The following is a 24,650-nucleotide window of genomic DNA, read 5'->3' as shown; positions in this document are numbered from 1 at the left end:
TCGACCCAATCTCTCCTCATACGTCATTCCTGCCATCCCAATGTCAGGCCTGGCTGATTATAGAATGACCTGAGTCAGGTGGAGGAATAAGAGATAAATTAGGAGAATTGGGGCGGTGGTGGAACCGTTGGTCAGGATCATTGCTTGTTGTCGTGAAGCAGGCGGAGGATGGTGACAAACTTTTTGCTCGCCTCAGGAAAAGAGTGTTTGAAGACCAGGACCTCAAACGCAGCACCAAGCTCATGGTCTACAGAGCAGCAGTGATACCCGCCCTGCTGTATGCATCAGAGACATGGACCATGTACAGCAGGCACCTCAAAGCACTGGAGAGGTACCACCAATGCTGCCTCCGCAAGATCCTGCAAATCCATTGGCAGGATAGGTGCACCAACGTCAGTGTTCTCGCTCAGGCCAACATCCCCAGCATCGAAGCTCTGACCACGCTCGATCAGCTCCGATGGACGGGCCACATCGTCCGCATGCCCGATACACGACTCCCAAAACAAGCGCTCTACTCGGAGCTCCTACACGGCAAGAGAGCCCCAGGTGGGCAGAGGAAACGCTTCAAGGACACCCTCAAAGCCTCCTTGAAAAAGTGCAACATCCCCACCGACACCTGGGAATCCCTGGCCCAAGACCGCACAAAGTGGAGGAGAAGCATCCGGGAAGACGCCGAACACCTCGGGTCTCTTCGCCAGGAGCAAGCGGAAGCCAAGCGCAGGCAGCGCAAGGAGCGCACGTCAACCCAAGCACCCCACCCACCCGCCCCTTCAACCACCGTCTGCCCCACCTGTGACAGAGACTGTAGGTCCCGCATTGGACTCATCAGTCACCTGAGAACTCATGTTTAATGTGGAAGCAAGTCATCCTCGGTTCCAAGGGACTGCCTAAGAAGAAGAAAGGTGGAGAAAATTGAGTTTCGATGCTGCCTCACGCAATGTTATCTGGCGAGCAAAAGTGCTGCGGGATGTTACTAGTTGTCAGCTGTGGTTCAGTGGTTAGCGATACTTGCATCTGGCATCAGGAGACTTTTTTTTGTTTTTAATTTTAAAATTGAACATTTTACAGTAAATGACATTTACAGAGCTCAAGTCTCAGCTCTTTGTACAAAGTCACAAGCCCTCATGCCTACACGGCAGGGGTCCCAGTCTCTACAAGCTTCTTGGTCATCTTCACTTGTTCATCCAGATAGCAGGCCTCCAGGAATTCACACAGATGAGGGTCGGCGCTCCCAGTGGAGGGTTTGTGCAGATCCGGCAGACTCTGGTTGACATTCTTCTCCAGCTGCAGGGCTCTCTGCATTGCCGAGCGGAGCCTCTAGCTCTCCCGACCGAACAAGTGGACTGTAAAAAAAAAAAAGCTTAGAAAACCCTAGATTAATATTTAAGACTTATCAATTTAAATTAAAATCACCCCAGCTGGGGTGAAGATGCACTCCAGTCCCCGCGGCGCCCACCGGTCTCGGAAGGCCTCAAGTATGCCGACGGACACTGCGGCTCCATCTCCAGGGCCACCCGAGCGCGAACATAGCCGCGGAAGAGAGGCAGGCAGTCGGGCCGAACGACCCCCTCGACTGCCCGCTGCCTGGACCTATTAATGGCCACTTTGGCCAGGCCCAGGAGCAGTTCTACGAGGAGGTCCTCCGGTCTGCCCTCTCCCCTCCGCACCGGGTAGCCGTAGATCAGGAGCGTGGGACTGAAGTGCAGCCAAAAATCGAGGAGCAGCCCCTTCAAAAAATGGAACAGGGGGTGCAACCTCTCACACTCAATGTCGATGTGACTGTTGGCTCTAAGCCCCACTCTACTCGTGTACACAATCCAGGCTGGCCTTCCCAGGCCCAGAACTGAGGGGAGTGCTGCACTGTTGGAGGTGCCGTCTTTCGGATGTTAAACCGAAGGTCCTATCCGCCCTCTCATGGTGGATGTAAAAGATCCCATGACCACCATTCAAAGCAGGGGCGCGCTCCCCAGTGTCCTCGGACAATATTTATCCCTCAACCAATATCAGGCAAACAGATTGGAGTACAAATACACAAATCACTAAAAGTTGCGACACAGGGTAGCAAGGCCATAAAAAAAGCAAACCAAGCACTAGGGTTTATTTCTGGAGGGATAGAATTGAAAAGTAGGGAAGTTATGCTGAACCTGTATCGAACCTTGGTTAGACCACACTTGGAGCACTGTGCACAGTTCTGGTCGCCATATTATAAAAAGGATATAGAGACACTGGAGAGGGTGCAGAGAAGATTTACAAGGATGATCCCAGAAATGCGGAATTATACCTATCAGGAAAGGATGAACAGGCTGGGTCTCTTTTCTCTTGAAAAGAGAAGGCTGAGGGGTGACCTAATAGAGGTCTTTAAAATGATGAGAGGTTTAGATAGAGTGGATACAGAGAGAATGTTTCCACTTGTAGGGAAGAGCATAACTAGAGGCCATCAATAGAAGATAGTCAGCAAGAAATCCAATAGGGAATTCAGGAGAAACTTCTTTACCCAGAGAGTGGTGAGAATGTGGAACTCGCTACCACAGGGAGAGGTCGAGGCGAATAATATAGATGCATTTAAGGGGAGTCTGGACAAGTATATGAGGGAGAAGGGAATAGAGGGTTACGCTGATAGATTGAGATGAGGAAAGACGAGAGGAGGCTCGAGTGGAGCACAAACACCAGCATGGACTGGTTGGGCCGAATGGCCTCTTCCTGGGCCGTATGTCCAATGGAATCCTGAGGAAGATTATCTGGTGGGACATTGCAATGAAAGGATCTCTATATTACAACAGTGACTAAGCTTCAAAAGTTGCAAAGGGCTTCAGTTTGGAACCATTCGAGAGGCTTGAAAAAGGAAGAAAGATTTGCATTGATACAGCAACATCTCAAGGATGCCTTACAGCCAATGAAGTACTTTTGAAGTGGAGTCACTGTTGCAGGAAATGCGGAATCCAAGTTGCGCACAGCAAGCTCCCACAAACCGCAATGTCATATTGACCAGATCATCTGTGTTAGTGATGTTGATTGAGGGATAAATATTGGCCAGGACACCGGGGATGACTCCCCCTGCTCTTCTTCGAAATAGTGCAATGGGATCTTTTAAGTCCAGCTGAGAGGGCAGACGGGGCCTCGGTTTAACCTCTCATCCGAAAGATAGCACCTCCAACACTGCGGCGCTCCCTCAGTACTGCCCCTCCGACAGTGCGGCGTTCCCTCAGTACTGCCCCTCCGACAGTGTGACGCTCCCTCAGTACTGCCCCTCCGACAGAGCGGCGCTCCCTCAGTACTGCCCCTCCGACACTGCGGTGCTCCCTCAGTACTGCCCCTCCGACAGTGCGGCACTCCCTCAGTACTGCCCCTCCGACAGAGCGGCACTCCCTCAGTACTGCCCCTCCGACAGTGCGGCGCTCCCTCAGTACCGCCCCTCGGACAGTGCGGCGTTCCCTCAGTACTGCCCCTCGGACAGTGCGGCGCTCCTTCAGTACCGCCGCACTGTTGGAGCGGCGCTCCCTCAGTAGTGCCCCTCCGACAGTTCGGCGCTCCCTCAGTAGTGCCCTGGAGTGTCAGCCTAGATTTTTGCGCACAAGTCTCTGGAGTGGGACTTGAACCCACAACTAATCAGGAGGCGAGCAGTGCTACCAACTGAGCCACAGCTGACACCAATATAAATAAAAGTTAATTTAAGTTAAAGGCGCTATATAAATACAAGTTCTTTCTTTGCAATAGCAGCGAATGTGGGCTTGCACACACAGACAGTTGTGGCGGATTAGAAGGAAAACCATTGTTCCTCTAACTACAAATACAGGTCCTCATGTCTCGCTAACTAGATTATAAATGCTGACAAAAATGACACATGGTTGAAAAGGGGCACAGCGTAGATTCACCAGAATGATATCCGGGCCTAAAGGGTTAAATTACGAGGGCAGGTTGGCGCAGACTAGGCCTATGTTCTCTCGAGTTTAGAAGATTAAGGTGTGATCTAATTGAGGTGTTGAAAATGATTAAAGGAGTCGACAGGGTTGAGAGAGAGAAACTATTTCCTCTGGTGGGGGGAGTCCAGAACAAGGGGGCAGAACCTTCAAATTCGAGCCAGGCCGTTCAGGGGTGATGTCAGGAAGCACTTCTTCACACAAAGGGTGGTGGAAATCGGGAACTCTCTCCCCCTTAAAAGGCTGTGGATGCGGGGAGTCATGGGGTGGGGGGGGCAGTGTCATTGGAACATTATCAAGTCTGAGATGAATCAACAACAACTACTTGTATTTATATAGCGCCTTTAATGTAGTGTAACGTCCCAAGTCGCTTCACAGGTGTACTATCAAAAATAATTGACACCGAGCCACATAAGGAGATATTAGGACAGGTGACAAGAGGTCATAGAGTCATAGAGTTATACAGCACAGAAAGAGGCCCTTCGGCCCATCGTGTCTGTGCCGGCCATCAGGCCCTGTCTATTCTAATCCCATTTTCCAGCACTTGGTCCGTAGCTTTGTATGCTATGGCGTTTCAAGTGCTCATCTAAATGCTTCTTGAATGTTGTGAGGGTTCCTGCCTCTACCACCCTTTCAGGCAGTGAGTTCCAGATTCCAACCACCCTCTGGGTGAAAAGGTTTTTCTTCAAATCCCCTCTAAACCTCCTGCCCCTTACCTTGAAACTATCCCCTCTGGTTATTGACCCCTCTACTAAGGGGAAAAGTTCATTTCTATCTACCCTATCTATGCCCCTCATAATTTTATACACCTCAATTAGGTCCCCCCTCAGCCTTCTCTGCTCTAAGGAAAACAACCCCAGCCTGTCCAGTCTCTCTTCATAGCTGAAGCGCTCCAGCCCAGGTAACATCCTGGTGAATCTCCTCTGCACCCTCTCCAATGCAATCACATCCTTCCTATAGTGTGGCGACCAGAACTGCACACAATATTCCAGCTGTGGTCCAACCAGTGTTTTGTACAGCTCCATCATAACCTCCCTGCTCTTATATTCTATGCCTCGGCTAATGAAGGCAAGTATCCCATATGCCCTTTAACCACCTTATCTACCTGTCCTGCTGCCTTCAGGGATCTATGTACATGCACACCAAGGTCCTTCTGATCCTCTGTCCTTCCTAGGGTCCTACCATTCTTTGTGTATTCCCTTGCCTTGTTAGTCTTCCCAAAATGCATCACCTCACACTTTTCAGGGTTTTAAAGGAGGAGAGAGGCGGAGAGGTTTAGGGAGGGAATTCCAGAGCTCGGGGCTTCAGGCGGCTGAAGGCACGGCCACCAATGGTGGAGCGATGGAAATTGGGGGGATGCGCAAGAGGCCAGAATTGGAGGAGCGCAGAGATCTCAGGGGGGTTGTAGGGACTGGAGGAGGTTACAGAGATAGGGAGGGTTGTAGGGGCTGGAGGAGGTTACAGAGATAGGGAGGGTTGTTGTGGCTGGAGGAGGTTACAGAGATAGGGCGGGTTGTAGGGGCTGGAAGAGGTTACAGAGATAGGGAGGGTTGTAGGGGCTGGAGGAGGTTACAGAGATAGGGAGGGTTGTAGGGGCTGGAGGAGGTTACAGAGATAGGGAGGGTTGTAGGGGCTGGAGGAGGTTACAGAGATAGGGAGGGTTGTAGGGGCTGGAGGAGGTTACAGAGATAGGGAGGGTTGTAGGGGCTGGAGAAGGTTACAGAGCTAGGGAGGGTTGTAGGGGCTGGAGGAGGTTAGAGAGATAGGGAGGGTTGTTGGGGCTGGAGGAGGATACAGAGATAGGGAGGTTTGTAGGGGCTGGAGGAGGTTACAGAGATAGGGAGGGATGTAGGGGCTGGAGGAGGTTACAGAGATAGGGAGGTTTGTAGGGGCTGGAGGAGGTTACAGAGATAGGGAGGGTTGTAGGGGCTGGAGGATGTTACAGAGATAGGGAGGGTTGTAGGGGCTGGAGGAGGTTACAGAGATAGGGAGGGTTGTAGGGGGCTGGAGGAGGTTACAGAGATAGGGAGGTTTGTAGGGGCTGGAGGAGGTTACAGAGATAGGGAGGGTTGTAGGGGCTGGAGGAGGTTACAGAGATAGGGAGGGTTGTAGGGGCTGGAGGAGGTTACAGAGATAGGGAGGGTTGTAGGGGCTGGAGGAGGTTACAGAGATAGGGAGGGTTGGAGGGGCTGGAGAAGGTTACAGAGCTAGGGAGGGTTGTAGGGGCTGGAGGAGGTTAGAGAGATAGGGAGGGTTGTTGGGGCTGGAGGAGGATACAGAGATAGGGAGGTTTGTAGGGGCTGGAGGAGGTTACAGAGATAGGGAGGGTTGTAGGGGCTGGAGGAGGTTACAGAGATAGGGAGGTTTGTAGGGGCTGGAGGAGGTTACAGAGATAGGGAGGGTTGTAGGGGCTGGAGGATGTTACAGAGATAGGGAGGGTTGTAGGGGCTGGAGGAGGTTACAGAGATAGGGAGGGTTGTAGGGGGCTGGAGGAGGTTACAGAGATAGGGAGGTTTGTAGGGGCTGGAGGAGGTTACAGAGATAGGGAGAGTTGTAGGGGCTGGAGGAGGTTACAGAGATAGGGAGGGTTGTAGGGGGCTGGAGGAGGTTACAAAGATAGGGAGGGTGTAGGTGCTGGAGGAGGTTACAGAGATAGGGAGGGTTGTAGGGGCTGGAGGGGGTTACAGAGATAGGGAGGGTTGTGGAGCTGGAGGAGGTTACAGAGATAGGGAGGGTTGTAGGGGCTGGAGGAGGTTTCAGAGATAGGGAGGGTGTAGGGGCTGGAGGAGGTTACAGAGATAGGGAGGGGTGAGGAGGCCGGGGAGGGATTTGAACACAAGGACGAGAATTTTGAAATCGAGGCATTGCCGGCCCAGGAGCCATTGTAGGTCAGCGAGCGCTGGGGGTGATGAACAATGCTCCCACTAACTTTTTTTGGGATGCGCGGTCCCGGCAGAGCGCTGCATGGCCATGCTGCTCAGAGGGAACGTTGGTAATGGGTGAAGGGGCCTTGGTGCGAGTTAGGAGAGATTTTTGTCGGGTAAAGTGTACCAAGGGATAGGGAGAAAAGGGGGACAAATGGAGCTGAAGCACAGATCAGCCACGATCTAATTGAATGGCGGAACAGGCTCGAGGGGCTGAACGGCCTCCTCCTGTTCCTACGTCAGAAATTGAATATTGATGCAGCCAAGTTGATCCTTTCCCGCTCCCAGTGGAACAGATATTTTCTGTCACTTCTTGAAGAGTTACCAGCAGCACACAAGGAACATTGCAGGGGTAAAATTGGGTTGGTTTGCGCCTCCCGCTAATGTGGTGCAAAAGCAATTAGCGCCTGGTGCTTTGCGCCGCTCACGCCTGCCACGAAATTCAGCGGGAGGTTAGCGGCGGCGGTAACCGATAGCGCCCCGTGGCTCTGTGCCACCGGCGATGACGTCATCGCCGTGCACAGTGCTCCGGCCGCGATCTTTGGGAGCGCCCCCTGACTTGCCACCGGACGCTATGTCCGACGGCATCAGGAGGGCCTACCTGCGGCCGGGGAGGCGCAATTTAAAGGTGAAGTGCGGGGTGGCCATTCTGTTGTTACCTGCGCTCCCGTCTCCCTGCCTCCTGACCCGCACCCGCCCCCCCCCCCCCCCCCGCGGATTACCGGCTGCGCTCCACAATCCCGGCATTTCTCAAGTGCCGGGCTCTTTTGCTGGCACGCCCGATCCCCAGGGGCCCAGCTGGGCCCCGGGTCGTGCTGCACAAGGCCCCTCACCTTTAAGAAGGGGAGGAAGGCCTGCAACACTGCGGCACAACGTGCCGCGATATTCCACCGCAGCGCCCCAAGAAGGAGGCGGGGCGCTTCCAGTTGCGACCATCCGCCCTCTTGGGGTGTAACCACTGAATTTCTGGCGCGGGGGCGCTAACTTTTCAGGGCGCTAAAAGTAGCGCCCTGGTGAAGTTAGTGCCCCAAAATGGGGTACTACTCAATTTTTAGCCCATAGAACTTTGTTTTAATTTTGGATTAGTCCTCTATCTAATCATTTCGTAACTGGAGATGGGCCCAATTGTTGGAGATTTGGTTCTCAGATGGAATCATGCCCAAACTGACTCACCCTTGGTGAAGGAATAATCCTCGGCACCAAAGCTGGAAATTTGGACCCGAAAATGGTACCACCCACCAATTGGTGAAGATTTGCTTGGTGTCTCTCTCTCTCTCTCTTTAGAGCCGTATTGTAAATGCATTCAGACAGAATGTGTCAATGATAACAACAACCTGCATTCACATAGCACCTTTAACGTAGTAAAACGTCCCAAGGCGCGTCACAGGAGTGATTATCAAACAAAATTTGACACCGAGCCACATAAGGGCCCAGAAATTCGGGTCTCCACGGGTGAGTACGCACGGGGTACTCACGCGTGGGCCCGATGGAAGTGCCAGTTTCTTGCATGCACTGCGCATGCGTGGGAAACCAGCACTTCCGTTCCTCTGAACGCAGGGGTTCAGAGGTCGAACGCGTGCGCTTTGAACTTACGTATTTTTTACAGGTTTTTCCGTGAGGGTGAGTCTTTAGATTTTAAAAATGTAAAAACCAGACGTAAGGCCTGCTTTTTACAAGGTAAGTGGTGAATTAATTAAAATTAAAACATTTTTTCCACAGGTTTATTATTTTTAAATACGTTAAAGCAAGTTAAGTTTATTTTTAGCCCTGTTAGAATATAAAATCATTTTTTTTTTAATTTAAATTATTGTTTAAAATAGTTATTTAAAATAATTTATAGTTTATTTAAAATGTGTGATGATTTTTAAAAATTTATTTGAAGGTTTACTGCTATTTTGGGGCCGTAGTATTTATAAGTTTTGACAGGTCTTCCTGTCACTACTTATCAATGGGCTTTTCACTCCTCCGATTGGCTGCCCATGGCCCAGGGGATGCATCGAACTAACTACGCCCCTGGGACAAGCAAGCACAGCGCGCCGGCAGCTGGACCAGGCCCCAGAGCGGAATTCCACGGGACCCTACAGCTCAACTGCCGGCGCGCAAGCTAAGTGCAGGTCGGGGGCTTACACCCGCGGGAAGCCCTCGACCCGAATTTCTGGGCCATGGAGATATTAGGACAGGTGGACAGAATCTTGGTCGAAGAGGTAGGTTTTAAGGAACGTCTTAAAGGAGGACAGAGAGAGGTTTAAGCAGGGAATTCCAGAGCTTGGGGCCCAGGCAGCTGAAGGCACGGCCGCCAATGGTGGAGCGATTATAATCGTGGATGCTCAAGAGGGCAGAATTAGAGGAGCGCAGATATCTTGGGGGGTTTGTAGGGCTGGAGGAGATTACGGAGATAGGGAGAGGGGCGAGGAGGCCATGGAGGGGTTTGAACAGGAGGATGAGAATTTTGAAATCGAGGCGTTGCTGGACCGGGCGCCAACGTAGGTCAGCGAGCACAGGGGTGATGGGTGAACGGGGCTTGGTGCGAGTTAGGACACGGGGCAGTGAGCACAGGGGGCGATGGGTGAACGGGACTCAGTGCGAGTTAGGACACGGGGCAGTGAGCACAGGGGGTGATGGGTGAACGGGGACCGGGTGCGAGTTAGGACACGGGGCAGTGAGCACAGGGGGCGATGGGTGAATGGGACTCGGTGCGAGTTAGGACACGGGGCAGTGAGCACATGGGGCGATGGGTGAACGGGACTCGGTGCGAGTTAGGACACTGGGCAGTGAGCACAGGGGTGATGGGTGAACGGGACTTGGTGTGAGTTAGGACACGGGGCAGCAGAGTTTTGGATGAGCTCAAGTTGATGGAGAGTTGTACGAGGAAGGCCGGCCAGGAGTGTGTTGGAATAGTCAAGTCTAGAAGTAAACTAAAGGCATGGATGAGGGTTTCAGCGGCAGACGAGCTAAGGCAGGGGCCTTATTCTAACCACTAAAGATAGTTTCTTCTGAATTCCCGATTGGATTTATTGGTGACTATGTTATATAGATGGCCTGCAGTTTTGGACTCCCATTCCCATCATGGAGAGGCATTCTAAACGTGTGACTCTTCCTATCTTTTCAGAGTCCGATGGGCTCCTTCCTTGTAAGGAGCACCACAATCCAAATCGAAGGTCCTTTCACACGAGCTTTATAGCGATTGGGATAATTGTTGCCTTGCTGTTCGCCATCGGTATTTTCCTGAAGGTGAGTAATTATATACAGAAAATTGCACACAGGAAAATCATGATCTTTGTAAAGATGGGGTCACTCTGAGGTCAGCGAACCTCTGAGGCTTTGGGCGCGATCTTGCGAGCCCTGGGGAGAACATAAAGAACATAAGAAATAGGAGCAGGAGTCGGCCATTCGGCCCTTCGAGCCTGCTCCGCCATTCTATATGGTCATGGCTGATCCTCTATCTCAATACCATATTCCCCCTCTCTCCCCATGTTTTCCTGACTGACCTGTTTGGACACCATCCACACCTTTGATTGCTGTGATTATCTCTCTGCCGAGGTGGGACAAAGAGCAGTTAGAAAGATTCGCTGTAATCATCTGGCAGTGTTCTCTGACTATATATGCTGTGCCTATATGCATCTCTTCACTTCACCTGACGAAGGAGCAGCGCTCCGAAAGCTTGTGATTTCAAATAGAGCTGTTGGACTATAACCTGGTGTTGTGTGACTTCTCACATTTGTCCACCCCAGTCCAACACCGGCATCTCCACATCATCTCTCCCCATACCCCTTGATGCCTTTTGTGTCTAGAAATTGTTGGATTGCAAAATTAGGCCTGTGAACCGAAACCTGAATCCGCCAGTCTCTAATACATAAACCATTAGGCTGTAATACTAGAAATCATATTTAAAGGATGATTAGCTTCACATTATTGAGATATATGTATATTAAAAGCTTACATGTAGCACTGAGATAGCTGCAAAGCATGATGGGATGCTTGACCATTTAACCGGCACCTCAATATCTGGAACGCTCTAATAACCGGCACAATTCTCACTCCGAAAACTACAGTATACAGTCGTTTATAAGTTTTGTTTTACTGTTAAGTAATTAAAGAGTTATGGATTACCCTCAACTGGCAGTACGGTACTTAATCAAGCATCTTCCACCATCCATTTAACACAACATTCTGTAGGTGAGTACTCAATTATATTGCACATTTCTTGATTTTTTAATTTTTGTTTGTTAAAAATAGCCTCGGTAGATATACCTCTCCGTTATCCGGAATTTTTTATCAACCAGCAGCATCCCAGTCCCGTCGGTGCCGGATACCAAAGAGTTTCCTGAATTAACTCTTTTTAACTAGTACTGTAGGATAGCTGACTGAAGCAGATTCGCCAGACTGCGGGCCGCCACCCCACGTATCTCCAAACATTTTGGAATGTTATTATCAGCTTCACAGAAGCAGTGTTCAACATAGCATGCCCTTCTAAGAGACAAGGAGAACTAGCCACAGAGTATGTGGCTTTGTGGTTTGTTTGCTCGATGGTTAGGGGAGACACATGTCCCTTTGAAGTTACAAACCTTCTGACAACTGGCTCCTGCTGTAGACTTGGGCTATACAACATTTAGAAGAGAAGTCTCTAAAACCCCACAACAAGTTGTGGCCATCAAGTTAAACACTAAAAGGAATCGGCCATTTCTGAGACAATCCTTGCTTCAAACACCTTATCTCCCTTTGGAATGTTTGCTCAAAGCTTGAGCTGACATTGTTTATCCCAACAAGCTTCTCTCGAGAGATTAATGAAGTAACCGTGCATCTCCAGGGCTAGCACAGTAGCAGCAGGGGGTGATGAGCATGGTTGCGGCCTTGCTGAAAGCTACTTTGTGGAGTCTCGGGGCCAGATTTTCAGTGTGCCATGAGACGGGCTTTCAGGCATGCGGGGAGGCAAAAATCCCGATTTCGGGGGTCCCAACGCCATCCCGCCCAAAACCCGCCTCCACGTAAGTTTCAAGGGAGGTGGGTACCCGCCCCGCACTGGGACCTGTCGACCCGAGGCGGGAAGGGATTAGTGCCAATTAACTGCCTGTTAACAGGTAGTTAACAGGCAGTTTTTAGCCTAATCCCTATTTTGAGGGGTGTCGTGTGGGATTCCCGACTGCTCCAAACCACGCCAGGTTAGAAGAGTCGCCATTGGGTTGAAAGACTTGGAGGGGTCGAGATGTCGGTGTTCAGGTGAGTGATGGGTGCATGAGTGCAAAGGTAAGTGTGTTTGGTGTGTCTAAAGTGTGTAAAGAACTTTTACTTACTTGTACTTGCCTTAACAGCCTTTCTTCCTCTAGGCGTTGGGAGTCCATCATTCAGCCGGCACAGAAAGCAGAACGGCTGCGATCTGTCAAAAGTGACAGCCTTCAGCTTTCATTGCCGGTGAGACTTCTAACTGAGTCTGTGTAGAAGGACTCAGGTTAGAAGTCAGACTGTCAGTGTTTGACAGCTTCAAACAGCTGTGAAACACTGATGTTTCATCTGTCAAAAACTCTTGACAGATGAAATTTCAGTCTGTGACATCACCTGTTGCCGGGTGGCCCTTAATTGGCCTGCTGAGCCCGCTGGGCGGGCTCAACAAGGTCAATCAAGGGAAAATCGCGTCGATTGGCCAGATGTTGATGGAGGCGGGACTAAAACCTGAAAGTTGTAGTCCCGCCTCCTTCCTGACAGCTTAATGAAAATCCAGCCCTCAATGCCTGAAAACTATGCGCTTACTGATAAGAAGTAACTACAACTAGTGTGAGATGTTTAGTGTCAAAGACACCTCAAGGCGGGCCCTGACAGTTGAGTGACTAACCACATCAACCAATAAGAGAGTAACTGTAGTGACGCTGTTTGTACGTGTACGCCCACATTTTGTAACTGGTGGGCGTTGCCTACTGAAAGGTATAAACATGCTTGCATTGCTGCTTTTCCATTGAGAGTTTTAGGTGCGAGTTTGAGGAAGCTAGCCTCTCTCCCTTTGTGCACAAGGCCTCCCGGCCATTTCCTAATAAACTTTAACTTTGTCAGCAGTTCCGTCTCTCCGTCTGGTTTTGCTCCAAAAATTCGAGTCTAGCAAAATCTATCTATCTTCTTCTTAAATATATTCAGTGACTTGGCCTCCACAGCCTTCTGTGGTAGAGAATTCCACAGGTTCGCCACCCTGTGAGTGAAGAAATTTCTCCTCATCTCTGTCCTAAATGTCCTACCCCATATCCTAAGACTATGATTCTTTGTTCTAGATCCCTGGACCGATAAAGGGAAAATGCTGGAAACGCTCAACAGGTCACGTAGTGTCCGTGGAGAGAGAAACAGAGTTAACGTTTCAGGCCAATGACCCTTCGTCAGAACTGGAGAAGGTTGGAGATGGAACGTGGTGTGGAGATGCTTTTAAGCAAGTGCAGGGGCAGGGAAAGGGGGGAGGGGAGGAAAGAACATAAGGGAAGGTCTGTGATGGGGTGGAAGGCAGGAGAGAATAAATGACAAAAGGGTTGATGGCGCGAGGCGAAAGGAGATGGTAGTGGGGCAAGTAGAGAAACAAAAGATGCATCTAGAGGAGGTGTAAATGGCAACAGCAGAATTATTACCAGCAACTGCTGGAGAGAGACTACAGAATACTGCGGTACAGAGGGATCTGGGTGTCCTCGTACATGAAACACAAAAAGTTAGCATGCAGATACAGCAAGTAATTAGGAAGGCAAATGGAATGTTGGCTTTTATTGCAAGGGGGATGGAGTATAAAAGCAGGGAAGTCTTACTACAACTGTACAGGGCGTTGGTGAGACCACACCTGGAGTACTGCGTGCAGTTTTGGTCTCCTTATCTAAGGAGGGATCTTCTCTTCTTAGGCAGTCCCTCGGAGCCGAGGGTGACTTGCTTCCACATTAAAAATGAGTTCTCAGGTGACTGATGAGTCCAATGCGGGACCTACAGCCTCTGTCACAGGTGGGGCAGACGGTGGTTGAAGGGGCGGGTGGGTGGGGTGCTTGGGTTGACGTGCGCTCCTTGCGCTGCCTGCGCTTGGCTCCCGCTTGGCATATACTTGCATTGGAGGCTGTTCAGAGAAGGTTCACTAGGTTGATTCCTGAGATGAGGGGGTTGACTTATGAAGAAAGGTTGAGCAGGTTGAGCCGATACTCATTGGAGTTTAGAAGAATGAGAAGTGATCTTATTGAAACATATTAAGATTCTGAGGGGGCTCGACAGGGTAGATGCTGAGAGGATGTTTCCCCTCGTGGGGGAATCTAGAACTAGGGGGCATAGTTTCAGAATAAATGGGCGCCCATTTAAGACGAAGATGAGGAGGAATTTCTTCTCTCAGAGGGCTGTGAATCTTTGGAATTCTCTGCCCCAAAGAGCTGTGGAGGCAGAGTCAGTAAATATATTCAAGGCGGAGATTGACAGATATTTGAAAAACAGGGGAGTCAAGGGTTATGGGGAGCGGGCGGGAAAGTGGAGTTGAGGCCAAGATCAGATCAGCCATGATCTTATTAAATGGCTGAGCAGGCTCGAGGGGCCGAATGGCTGACTCCTGCTCCTATTTCTTATGTTCTTATGAACAGAATTTACAATAGGGCAGTATTTTATCACTGAAAGATGGACTAACCTCCATTGTCCCTTGTGCAGATACGGGCCGACCCATCGTGAGGTCTTTAACATCAGGAAGGATGGCGGCGGCACGAGCCCCAGCTGGAGGATAGGGCTTCTACCTTCAAGTCTGATGAGCCTCGGTAGATCAAACAGCATTACGCCCAGTCCAGTATCTCCTCCAGACTCAGCAGAAGGAACGATGGTACGACAGGAACCTACAAGAGAGAAATGAGTCTGCTGCAATGGAACTGAATACATTTGAGAGGATATATTGAAGGGAGATGCGAAATGATAGAGAGAGCAATTGAACACTGCACCAGCATACGTGCATCTCTCATGTATACAGGCACTGAACATGGCAACCTCTAGATTATTTATTGTTGTTATTGTATGTGTATCTATACCAGAATTTTAATATATAGCAATAAATTCCAAATATAGCGTGGCATTGCTCATCCTCAGTCAGAGCATATTTCATAATGGTCGGGCCGTTATCAGCAAAGCGTGACCAGGATCGTGTAACAGGAAGTGAGGGTGACAGCTAGAGGAAGTGAGTGCGGCCGCTACAGGACGTGAGTGTGAAAATGACAGGACGTGAGTGTGAAAATGACAGGACGTGAGTGTGACAATGACCGGAAGTGAGTGTGACCGCTACAGGAAGTGAGTGTGACCATGACGGGAAGTGTGACTGCGACGGGAAGTGAGTGTGACCGCGACGGGAAGTGAGTGTGACCGCGACGGGAAGTGAGTGTGACTGCGACGGGAAGTGAGTTTGACGGCGACAGGAAGTGAGCGTGACCCCGGCAGGAAGTGAGCGTGACCCCGGCAGGAAGAGAGCGTGACCCCGACAGGAAGTGAGCGTGACCGCGACAGGAAGTGAGCGTGACCCCGTCAGGAAGTGAGCGTGACCCCGGCAGGAAGTGAGCGTGACCCCGGCAGGAAGTGAGCATGACCCCGACAGGAAGTGAGCGTGACCCCGACAGGAAGTGAGCGTGACAACGGCAGGAATTGCAAGAATGTGCAAGACTTTTAATACATTTCAATTTCAAATGGCATCATCCGAATAATGATTTGACAAAGTGATGGTCCGTAACTGGGAGTTATAACTGTTCAGTCTTTATCCTGCCTGCAACTGCTCACTCCTCAGAGTAGAGGCAAAGAGAAGGGATGCTGACTGATGGCAAGGCACTGCGATGAGCTGTCACATCTTAAACCTCAACTAAACCTTCTCCCTCAGCTGTTGATTTGTCTGCTGTGCTTTACCAGCCGTTTGGATTTCTGTGTCACTCCTCACGGTGCTCAGCTTAAAGAAAGATAGAAATTGTATTTATACAGCAGGTTTCATGACATCAGGATGTCCCAAAGCACTTTACAGCCAATTAAGCACTTTTGAAGTGGAGTCACTGTTGTAATCTAGGAATCACGGCAGCCAATGTGCGCACAGCAAGCTCCCACAAATAGCAATAAGATACTTATCAGATAATCTGCTTTAGTGATTGATGCAGGAGTTCCTCAGGGCTGTGTCCTAGGACCAACCATCTTCAGCTGTTTCATCAATGACCTTCCCTCCATCATAAGGTCAGAAGTGGGGATGTTCGCTGATGATTGCACACTGTTCAGCACCATTCGAGACTCGTCAGATACTGACTGTGATGAAATATGTCATTCATCAGACTCTGTATTTAACTACATATATTGTATTGCCTGCTCCTGTGTTTGTATTGCCTGCTCCTGTGTTTTTACCTTGTATTGTATATAGTGCACCGCCCCCTTTCTCCCCATTGGGTGTGTCGGCTCCGCCCATACCTGGCCCTACTTAAGACAAGCCCAGGCTTGTCTTGCAGCAGAACAGCAGAATGCTAGGTGAAGGCACAGGCATCTTTCTTTGCTAATAAAAGCCTAGTTTTATCCAGTTAACTTTGAGCCTTGAAGTTATTGAGGCACATCACTGACGCAGTCCGTGTCCATATGCAGCAAGACCTGGACAACATTCAGACTTGGGCTGACAAGTGGCAAGTAACATTCGCACCACACAAGTGCCAGGCAATGACCATCTCCAACAAGCGAGACTCTAACCATCTCCCCTTGACATTCAATGGCATTACCATCGCTGAATCCCCCACTATCAACATCCTGGGGCTTACCATTGATCAGAAACTGAACTGGACCAGCCATATAAATACTGTGGCTACAAGAGCAGGCCAGAGGCTGGGAATTCTGCGGCAAGTGTCTCACCTCCTGACTCCCCAAAGCCTTTCCACCATCTACAAGGCACAAGTCAGGAGTGTGATGGAATACTCTCCACTTGCCTGGATGAGTGCAGCTCCAACAACACTCAAGAAGCTCGACACCATTCATGGTAAAGCAGCCCACTTGATTGGCACTCCATCCACCACCTTCAACATTCACTCCCTCCACCAGCGGCGCACTGTGGCTGCAGTGTGTACCATCTACAAGGTGCACTGCAGCAACTCGCCAAAGCTCCTTCAACAGCACCTTCCAAACCCGCGACCTCTACCACTTAGAAGGACAAGGGCAGCAGATGCATGGGAACATCACCACCTACAAGTTCCCCTGCAAGCCACACACCATCCTGACTTGGACCTGTATCGCCGTTCCTTCACTGTCGCTGGGCCAAAATCCTGGAACTCCCTTCCTAACAGCATTGTGGGTGTACCTACACCATATGGACTGCAGCGGTTCAAGAAGGAGGCTCACCACCATCTTCTCAAGGGCAATTAGGGATGGGCACTAAATGCAGGCCTAGCCAGTGACGCCCACATCCCATCAATGAATAATTTTTTTTTTAAATGTAAGAGAACTACTAGGCACTCGGTCTGAGTATTAAACAAGGCTTTAATCAACTGTTTTACAACATGGAGATCTAGTTGCGTCCTTCACTAGTTCCTGTTAAAGAACGTCCTGAGCAAGCTGGGCCCATGCCCGAGTATTTATACTCTCCCTGGACAGCGCCACCAGCAGGCCACCCAGTATTATTACATAAGTCATTTCCACATGAATGCCTGATTCATGTCAGTGATGTTGATTGAGGGATAAATATTGGCCAGGACACTACGGAGAACTCCCCTGCTCTTCTCCCAAATGGTGTTGTGGGACCTGAGAGCAGACGTGGCCTCTGTTTAACATCTCCTCCAAAAGACGGCACCTCCGACAGTGTGGCACTCCCTCGGTGCCGTACTGGAGTGTCAGCCTGGATTATATGCTCAAGACTTGGGAGCGGGTCTTGAACCAGAGTTCACGTTGCTGCCATTAGGTCAAGGTTGACGCTTAAGGGTAAGAAACAAGCAAATAAAAACTGTTGAAAGTTAAATGATAAATAAGCTGTGAATATAGAGGATCTGAAATTAAAACTGGGACCCAAATACAGTGGATTCCTCAACCCCAGGAAGAGAAAATGAAAACATGTATAGGCTCAGGACTCATGGGCCTAGAAATTGGGTATAGCCCTGCTTGGGGCGTTAGAATTGGCGCTGCGCAAATTTTATAGCCAGACGCAACTTATCGCCACCTCGTGCGATATTGGGTTGCAGCGCCCATAAAGGTGATTGAGGCAAAAAATCAGGCGTTACACGGGACTCCTAAGGCGCTAACCTGGCGGCGCTACTCAATATCGGGGCGGGCGGAGCGCAGGTGCTGTCAATTACCAATGACCGCAAGACTTTCAGGTGCCGGCCAGCTCTTAAAGGGGTGGGTCAGTAAGGAGCAGCAGCCACACTCTGCGCCTTATAGGCCTCAAAATCGGAGCTGGCCATTCTGTGGCGTTACAAACTTCGAGAAGATGGAGAGGGTGAGGCAGGGAGCGGAGCGCTTTACCAATGGGGCATTGGATGAATTGGTAGGCACAGTGGAGCGCTGGTGAGATGTGCTGTACCCCGACAATGGCAGGAGGCCTAATCAGAAGGAATACCGAAGAGCTTGGAGGGAAGTTTCTCAAACTGTCAACTCCAACAGCATGGTGACCAGGAGCCCTGTGCAGTGCAGGAAGAAATTCAACGACCTCACTCGGGTCGTGAGGGTGAGTGGTGTCTCGGCAAACTTCTTCATCCCTCCATCTGCACCTGACTTTATGGCCAGAGGGTGCGCGATGCCCGATTGGCCATCTGTCAGCAAGCACCCATGGCCCTTTCTGGGAACACACATGCACATTAAACTCAGGGCATGATGTAAGGGCTATTCCACCATGGGGGGCATGAGATGACAACTCAGGGCATGATGTAAGGGCTATTCCACCATGGGGGGCATGAGATGACAACTCAGGGCATGATGTAAGGGCTATCCCACCATGGGGGGCATGAGATGATAACGCAGGGCATCATGTAAGGGCTCTTCCACCATGGGGTGCATGAGATGACAACTCAGGGCATGATGTAAGGGCTATTCCACCATGGGGGGCATGAGATGATAACTCAGGGCATCATGTAAGGGCTCTTCCACCATGGGGGGCATGAGATGACAACTCAGGGCATCATGTTTCATCACTTCCCGTCCTTTCTCCTGCAGGCCAAGCTGGCGAGGAACCGCAAGGAGCAGCTTCGCACCGGAGGAGGACGTCCTCAACTCCAGACTCTCACGGATCTCGAAGAGAGAGTCCACCAGGTTGTTGGAGGCCGTATGATTGGTCCTGTCACCACTGGAGCTGCCGACCCCATTGTGCACAGCGATGGTAAGGTCCTCACCTTTGGAGCTGTCTCCTTCCACTTGTTCCCCCCACCAGCATGCTTTTTCACTCTGGACTCATATCATAGCATTGCAGCAATCTTGCATCCCTTGCTGCCACCCTGTCCTTTCGCTAAAGCCACTCTTCAACCTCCCTGCTTTCAGATGCTGCATCACCAGCTCGGGAGCCGGGCCCTCAAGCTGCCAGCGCCACTGCCTCCGGAGGCGACGAGCAAGAGGAAGCCGGAACATCCGTTCCAGCCTCAGGGGAGCCAGCCCATCTGGAGACTGGGGATAGTAGTTCCCTGGAGGGGAGGGGGGTGGGGGTCTCTGATGAGGAACCAGTTGCAGGAACCAGCGGCCTGCAGCAACGCGAGGGGGGTAGGGAAGCTCGGGGGCCGTCTCCCCGGAGGGCGAGGCAGGCCATGATGACTGCTGCACAGAGTGCTGAGGAGCTGCGTAGCCTTTCAGAAATGAGCGCCCAGGCTTGGCTCAGGCACACTGAGCTGATGGCTGCAGTGGGGAGGATGCCTGACTCCATCGACACACTGGCAAAGAGTGTGCAGAACTTCAGGGCAGCAATGGAAAGGACCGTCCAGGGCTTCGGGGCAGCAATGGAAAGGACTGTCCAGGGCTTCGGGGCAGCAATGGAAAGGTCTGTCCAAGGCTTGACCGAAGCAGTGGAAAGGGCTGTCCATGCCTTGTCTGAGGCAGTGGAAAGGAGTGTCCCGGCCTTGTCCGAAGCAGTGGAAAGGACTGTCCAGGGCTTCTCCAAAGCACTGGCACCTGCCACGCAGGTCTTCACTGCTGCCACGCAGTCACTTGCTGGCCTCCTGCACACGCAGATTGAGGCCACGCGAACACTGACTGCTGCCACCCTAGCTGGATCAGGCAGGATTACCCGGGGCCCTTGCAGCACCACAGCAGGCCATCAATCTGTGGACCAGCCGATTGTGGCGCATGCTGCGGTGCTGCCCCGTCAGAGTGCCAGTGTGTCGGCCGACCACGGAGCAGGTGTCCACTCTCAGGATGTAAGCATTCCTGAGGCCACCGCTGGCACGTCTCCACTGCAGCTGCCACCACCTGCAGGACAGACTGCTTCCAACCATGCACAGTTGGAGCAGTCAGCATCCGGGCCCTCCAAGCCCAGAGGTCGTCCAGGCCGTCCCTCAGGGGCTTCTGCACTTTCAGACACTCAGCAGGCGTCCCCCAGCCTTGACACACCCACTGGGGTCCAATTACGGAGGAGCTGCAGGGAGGGAAGGGGCCGATCTTGTAAGAGAAGTAGATCTCCATCAAGGGGTAAAGAGCAGAGGGAGCTGTTGAGACATCTCATTTGTAGAATTCAAGGCCGTCTACACCTGCTGTGAATGTTAGTCATGTTTTGGGTAGTGTCACGGGTTTGCCAGACAGTTATGTGTTAGTTCGTTAGTTATGCTTTCTGTTGCCATTGCTTTGTCATGCTGGAAGGAAGCACTTTTTGGAAAATAAAGAAAATGTTTTATTTACACTGGAACTCTAGACTATTTACAAGCATGGTGGCCTTCATAGGCTTTGGGCGAACCGGAGGGCACTGTTCCAATTACACCCAGCATTCCGTCAGAGGGGCCTAGAACCGAGTCCTTATGAGCCTCTGACGGACGGCCCTTCCAGTTTCTGGACCCCTCCCGTCTTCCTCCTCCTCCTCCCCCTCCTCCTCCTCCTCCTCGTCTGCCTGCTCTGCTGGTCCTTCAAGGTCGGCTGGCATTGGCTGGGTGCGTCGGATGGCCAGGTTGTGGAGCATGCAGCAGACCACGACGATGCGCAACACTTGCTCCGGCGAGTACTGCAGGGCACCCCCCGAATGGTCAAGACAATGTTCCTGGTCGCCTGATGGCTGGTGTTGTAATGCTCTTCTGCCGGGGTGCTGGGCAAACGGAGCAGGGTCATGAGCCATGGGCAGAGAGGATAGCCCTTGTCGCCAAGAAGCCAGCCTCGTGGGTGAGCCGGGGCCTCGAAAAGGTCAGCTACTGAGGTCTGCCGCAGGATGAACGCGTCGTGGCTGCTGCCAGGGAATTGGGCGTTGACCGCGATGATCATCTGCCGGTGGTCACAGACCAGCTGCACATTGAGGGAGTGGAACCCCTTGCGGTTGCGGAACTCCTCGGGATTCTGTAATGGCGCCCGCAAAGCCACCTGTGTGCAATCAATGGCCCCCTGCACCATGGGGAAGTCCGCAATAGCCGCGAAGCCCTGTGCGCGCTCCCCCTGCTTCTCCAAGGTCACAGGGAAGGTGATTAATTCCCGCTTCCTTCTATGTAGGGCAGCTGTAACTTGCCGGATGCAGCAATGCACCGCAAATTGAGAAATATTTGCAATGTCCCCAGTTGCTGCCTGAAATGAGCTGCTGGCGAAAAAGTTGAGGGCAACAGTGACTTTGATGGCCACCGACAGAGAGGTCCTGCACAGTAGCCGTGGCTGCAGATCTTCAGCAAGCAGGTGGCACAGCTCAGTCACAACATCCTTACCGAATCTGAGCCTTCGCAGACACTGCTCCTCCGACATGGTAAGCTATGACACCTGCTGCCTGAAAACCCTGGCAGCGTACGGTCGCATTTGGCGACGTCCATTGCCCCTCCTCCTTCTGGCCATTCCCGGCCCTCTCTCCCTCCGCCTCTGTGCCCTTGCCATATGTTCAGCCAGCAGGACGTTCCCCTCCAAAGCAGCTCCCATTATAATGAGAAAGAAGTAAGACGCAGTAATATCTCACCAGCAAACTGTTGTGGACAGGGTTGAAGGTCCAAAGGCACCGCTGGCTCAACGAAAAGTACGCTCTGCCACTGAAGGTCAGCAACTCTCTCCAACAACCAGCAAGATGCCCACCCAAAATGGCTGCCACTTTTATACTAGTGCAGTCCCCTTTAAATAGCGCCCCCCTAGCCCGAGAGGAACTTGGGAATGTTCCAGCAAGCTGTCACTATTAGCGCCAGGCGGAACGGAGGCGGGCGCCACTCAATTTCCGGTCCGGGGTGCCAAAAAGGCGTTGCACACTGAAATTACGTCATGATCTGCCTGCGCCTGCGAGCGGGTGCTAACATTTAGCGTCGGCACTAAAACCCACTCAATATAGCAAGAGACGCTGGGTTCACTGCGCACGGGCGAAAATTGGCTAACGCCTCACTTCTCAGCCTCTTTAGGCGCTAATCGCTGGCGCAACCAACCGAATTTCTCCCCCATGGTGTTTAGAAGAAGTGTGTCCACATCAAGTGTCAACTCACCTCACCTGTCCCGTCCTGAGATGCTGATAGAGCCCACTGCTGTACCCGCTGCTGCAATGGACAATTTCTGCAATTATATAGGGCCCTGGTGAGACCACACCTGGAATATTGAGTACAGTTTTGGTCTCCTTACCTAAGGAAGGATATACTTGCCATAGAGGGAGTGCAGCGAAGGTTCACCAGGCTGGTTCCTGGGATGGGGGGATTGTCCTATGAGGAGAGATTGAGTAGACTAGGCCTACATTCTCTAGAGTTTAGAAGAATGAGAGGTGATCTCGTTGAAACATAGAAAATTCTTACAGGGCTTGACAGGGTAGATGCGGGGAGGATGTTTCCCCTGGCTGGGGAGTCTAGAACCAGGGGTCACAGTCTCAGAATAAGGGATCGGCCATTTAGGACTGAGATGAGGAGAAATATCTTCGCTCTGAGGGTGATGAATCTTTGGAATCCTCTACCCCAGAGGGCTGAGGAGGCTCAGTCGTTGAGCATATTCAAGACAGAGTCGATAGATTTTTGAATATTAAGGGAATCAAGGGATATGGGGATAGTGCAGGAAAGTGGAGTTGAGGTCGATGATCAGCCATGATCTTACTAAATGGCGGAGCAGGCTCGAGGGGCCAAATGGCCTCCTCCTGCTCCTATTTCTTGTGTTCTTATGACATAGAGGACACAGCTCTGGTCAGGACTTTTGTTTTAATCATTCACGAGCTGTGGGCATTGCAGGGAAGACCAGCATTTATTGACCATCCCTAATTGCCCTTGAGAAGTTGGTGGTGGTGGCGAGCTGCCTTTTTGAACCGCTGCAGTCCCGTGTGGTTCCTGAAAGGTCAGAGTTGAAAGCAGTGGGCTGCAAGGTGCCAAGTAGAAAGGTAAGGCTGTGATCCTGAAGGTTGCGTGGAGCAACATTGTAACAGTGCAAGAGGCTGAAGGTGGAGAGGTCCAAGTGAGAATGGGCGGGGAAGTTGAGGTGACAAGTCATAGGGTCCTACTCATAGACAGAACAGAGATGGTCAGAGAAAGGGTGAATTAATCTGTAATAAAAACAGAAAATGCTGGAAATACTCAGCAGGTCAGGCAGCATCTGTGGAGAGAGAAACAGAGTTAACGTTTCAGGTCGATGACCCTTCGTCAGAACTGGAAAAAAGTTGGAGATGGAACAGGTTTTTAAGCAAGTGTAGGGGGAGGGAAAGAGGAGGGGAGGAAAGAACAAAGGGAAGGTCTGTGATAGGGTGGAAGGCAGGAGAGATTAAGAGACATGAGGAGATGGTGCGAGGGGAAAGGAGATGGTAATGGGACAAGTTAAGAAACAGAAGATGGCTCTAGATGAAGTGTAAATGGCACTGGCAGAATGAGCGACAGCTGCCATGTGTGAGAGAGAGAAAAAAAATGGAAAAAAAGGATAGGGGCCGAGGTTATGGTCTGGAATTGTTGAACTCTATGATGAGTCCGGATGGCTGTAAAGTGCCTAATCGAAAGATGAGGTGCTGTTCCTCGAGTTTACGCTGAGCTTCAGTGGAACAATGCAAGAGGCCGAGGACGGTGAGGTCGGAGTGGGAGTGGAGCGGAGAATTAAAGTGACAGGTGACCGGAAGCTCGGGGTCACCCTTACGGACTGAACGGAGGTGTTCCGCAAAGCGGTCACCCAATCTGCGTTTGGTCTCCCCAGTGTAGAGGAGACCGCATCGTGAGCAGCGAATACAGTATACCAGATTGCAAGAAGTACAAGTAAATCGCTGTTTCACCTGGAAGGAGTGTTTGGAGCTCTGGACAGTGGGAAGGGGGGAGGTATAAGGGCAGGTGTTGCATCTCCTGTGCTTGCACGGGAAGGTGTGGGGCGAAGGGGAAGGGGTGTTGGGGGTGATAGAGGAGTGGACCAGGATGTCACGGAGGGAGCGGTCCTTTTGGAATTAATGTGTGTTTGGTTTCTCCATTTGAGATTGATTGTACGAGATCAGAGGCAGTGCACGTATTGGAAGGAGGATCTGGGACCTGGACGGAAGTGTGGCCGGCGGAGACTGGACAAGTGTTGCAAGTCCACTTCGCGAAGGCCTGCAGGGGGAAAGCCACAGGCGCCAGCAGTGCCTCATGCGAGTTGTGGGGGCGGCCATCTTTCATCAAGGCCACAGATGCCAGTATCCCCTCGTGTGAGTCGTGGGGGTGGCCATCTTTGATCAAGGCCACCGACGCCGGCAGTGCCTCATGTGAGTTGTGGGGGCGGCCATCTTCTCCGCCATCTTATTCAACGTCGTGGGCGCCGCCATTTTGTTCACCAC

The 24,650-nt window shown here is 51.4% G+C and overlaps 1 protein-coding gene across 2 annotated transcripts in view; it reads left to right on the top strand.

The window, feature by feature from the left end:
* The window catches only part of LOC147109955 (hepatic and glial cell adhesion molecule-like), a 34,565-nt gene extending 19,677 nt beyond the window's left edge, over positions 1 to 14,888 (top strand). Inside the window, exons 4-6 of one of the 2 annotated variants that reach the window (XM_086003951.1) lie at positions 9,951 to 10,072; positions 13,096 to 13,212; positions 14,480 to 14,888. In XM_086003951.1, the coding sequence (XP_085860077.1) occupies positions 9,951 to 10,072; positions 13,096 to 13,212; positions 14,480 to 14,500 (260 nt within the window). In that variant the 3' untranslated portion in view covers positions 14,501 to 14,888. Of the gene's footprint in view, positions 1 to 9,950; positions 10,073 to 13,095 lie in introns of both variants that reach the window. The other variant, XM_086003950.1, reaches the window with a different exon arrangement.
* The last annotated feature ends 9,762 nt before the right edge of the window (positions 14,889 to 24,650 follow it).

This window comes from Somniosus microcephalus, chromosome 12 (assembly GCF_052327205.1).
Source record: "Somniosus microcephalus isolate GS21.2 chromosome 12, FLI_Smic_1.0, whole genome shotgun sequence".
NCBI lineage: Eukaryota > Metazoa > Chordata > Chondrichthyes > Squaliformes > Somniosidae > Somniosus > Somniosus microcephalus.
This window is presented reverse-complemented; position numbering and strand designations above follow the sequence as displayed.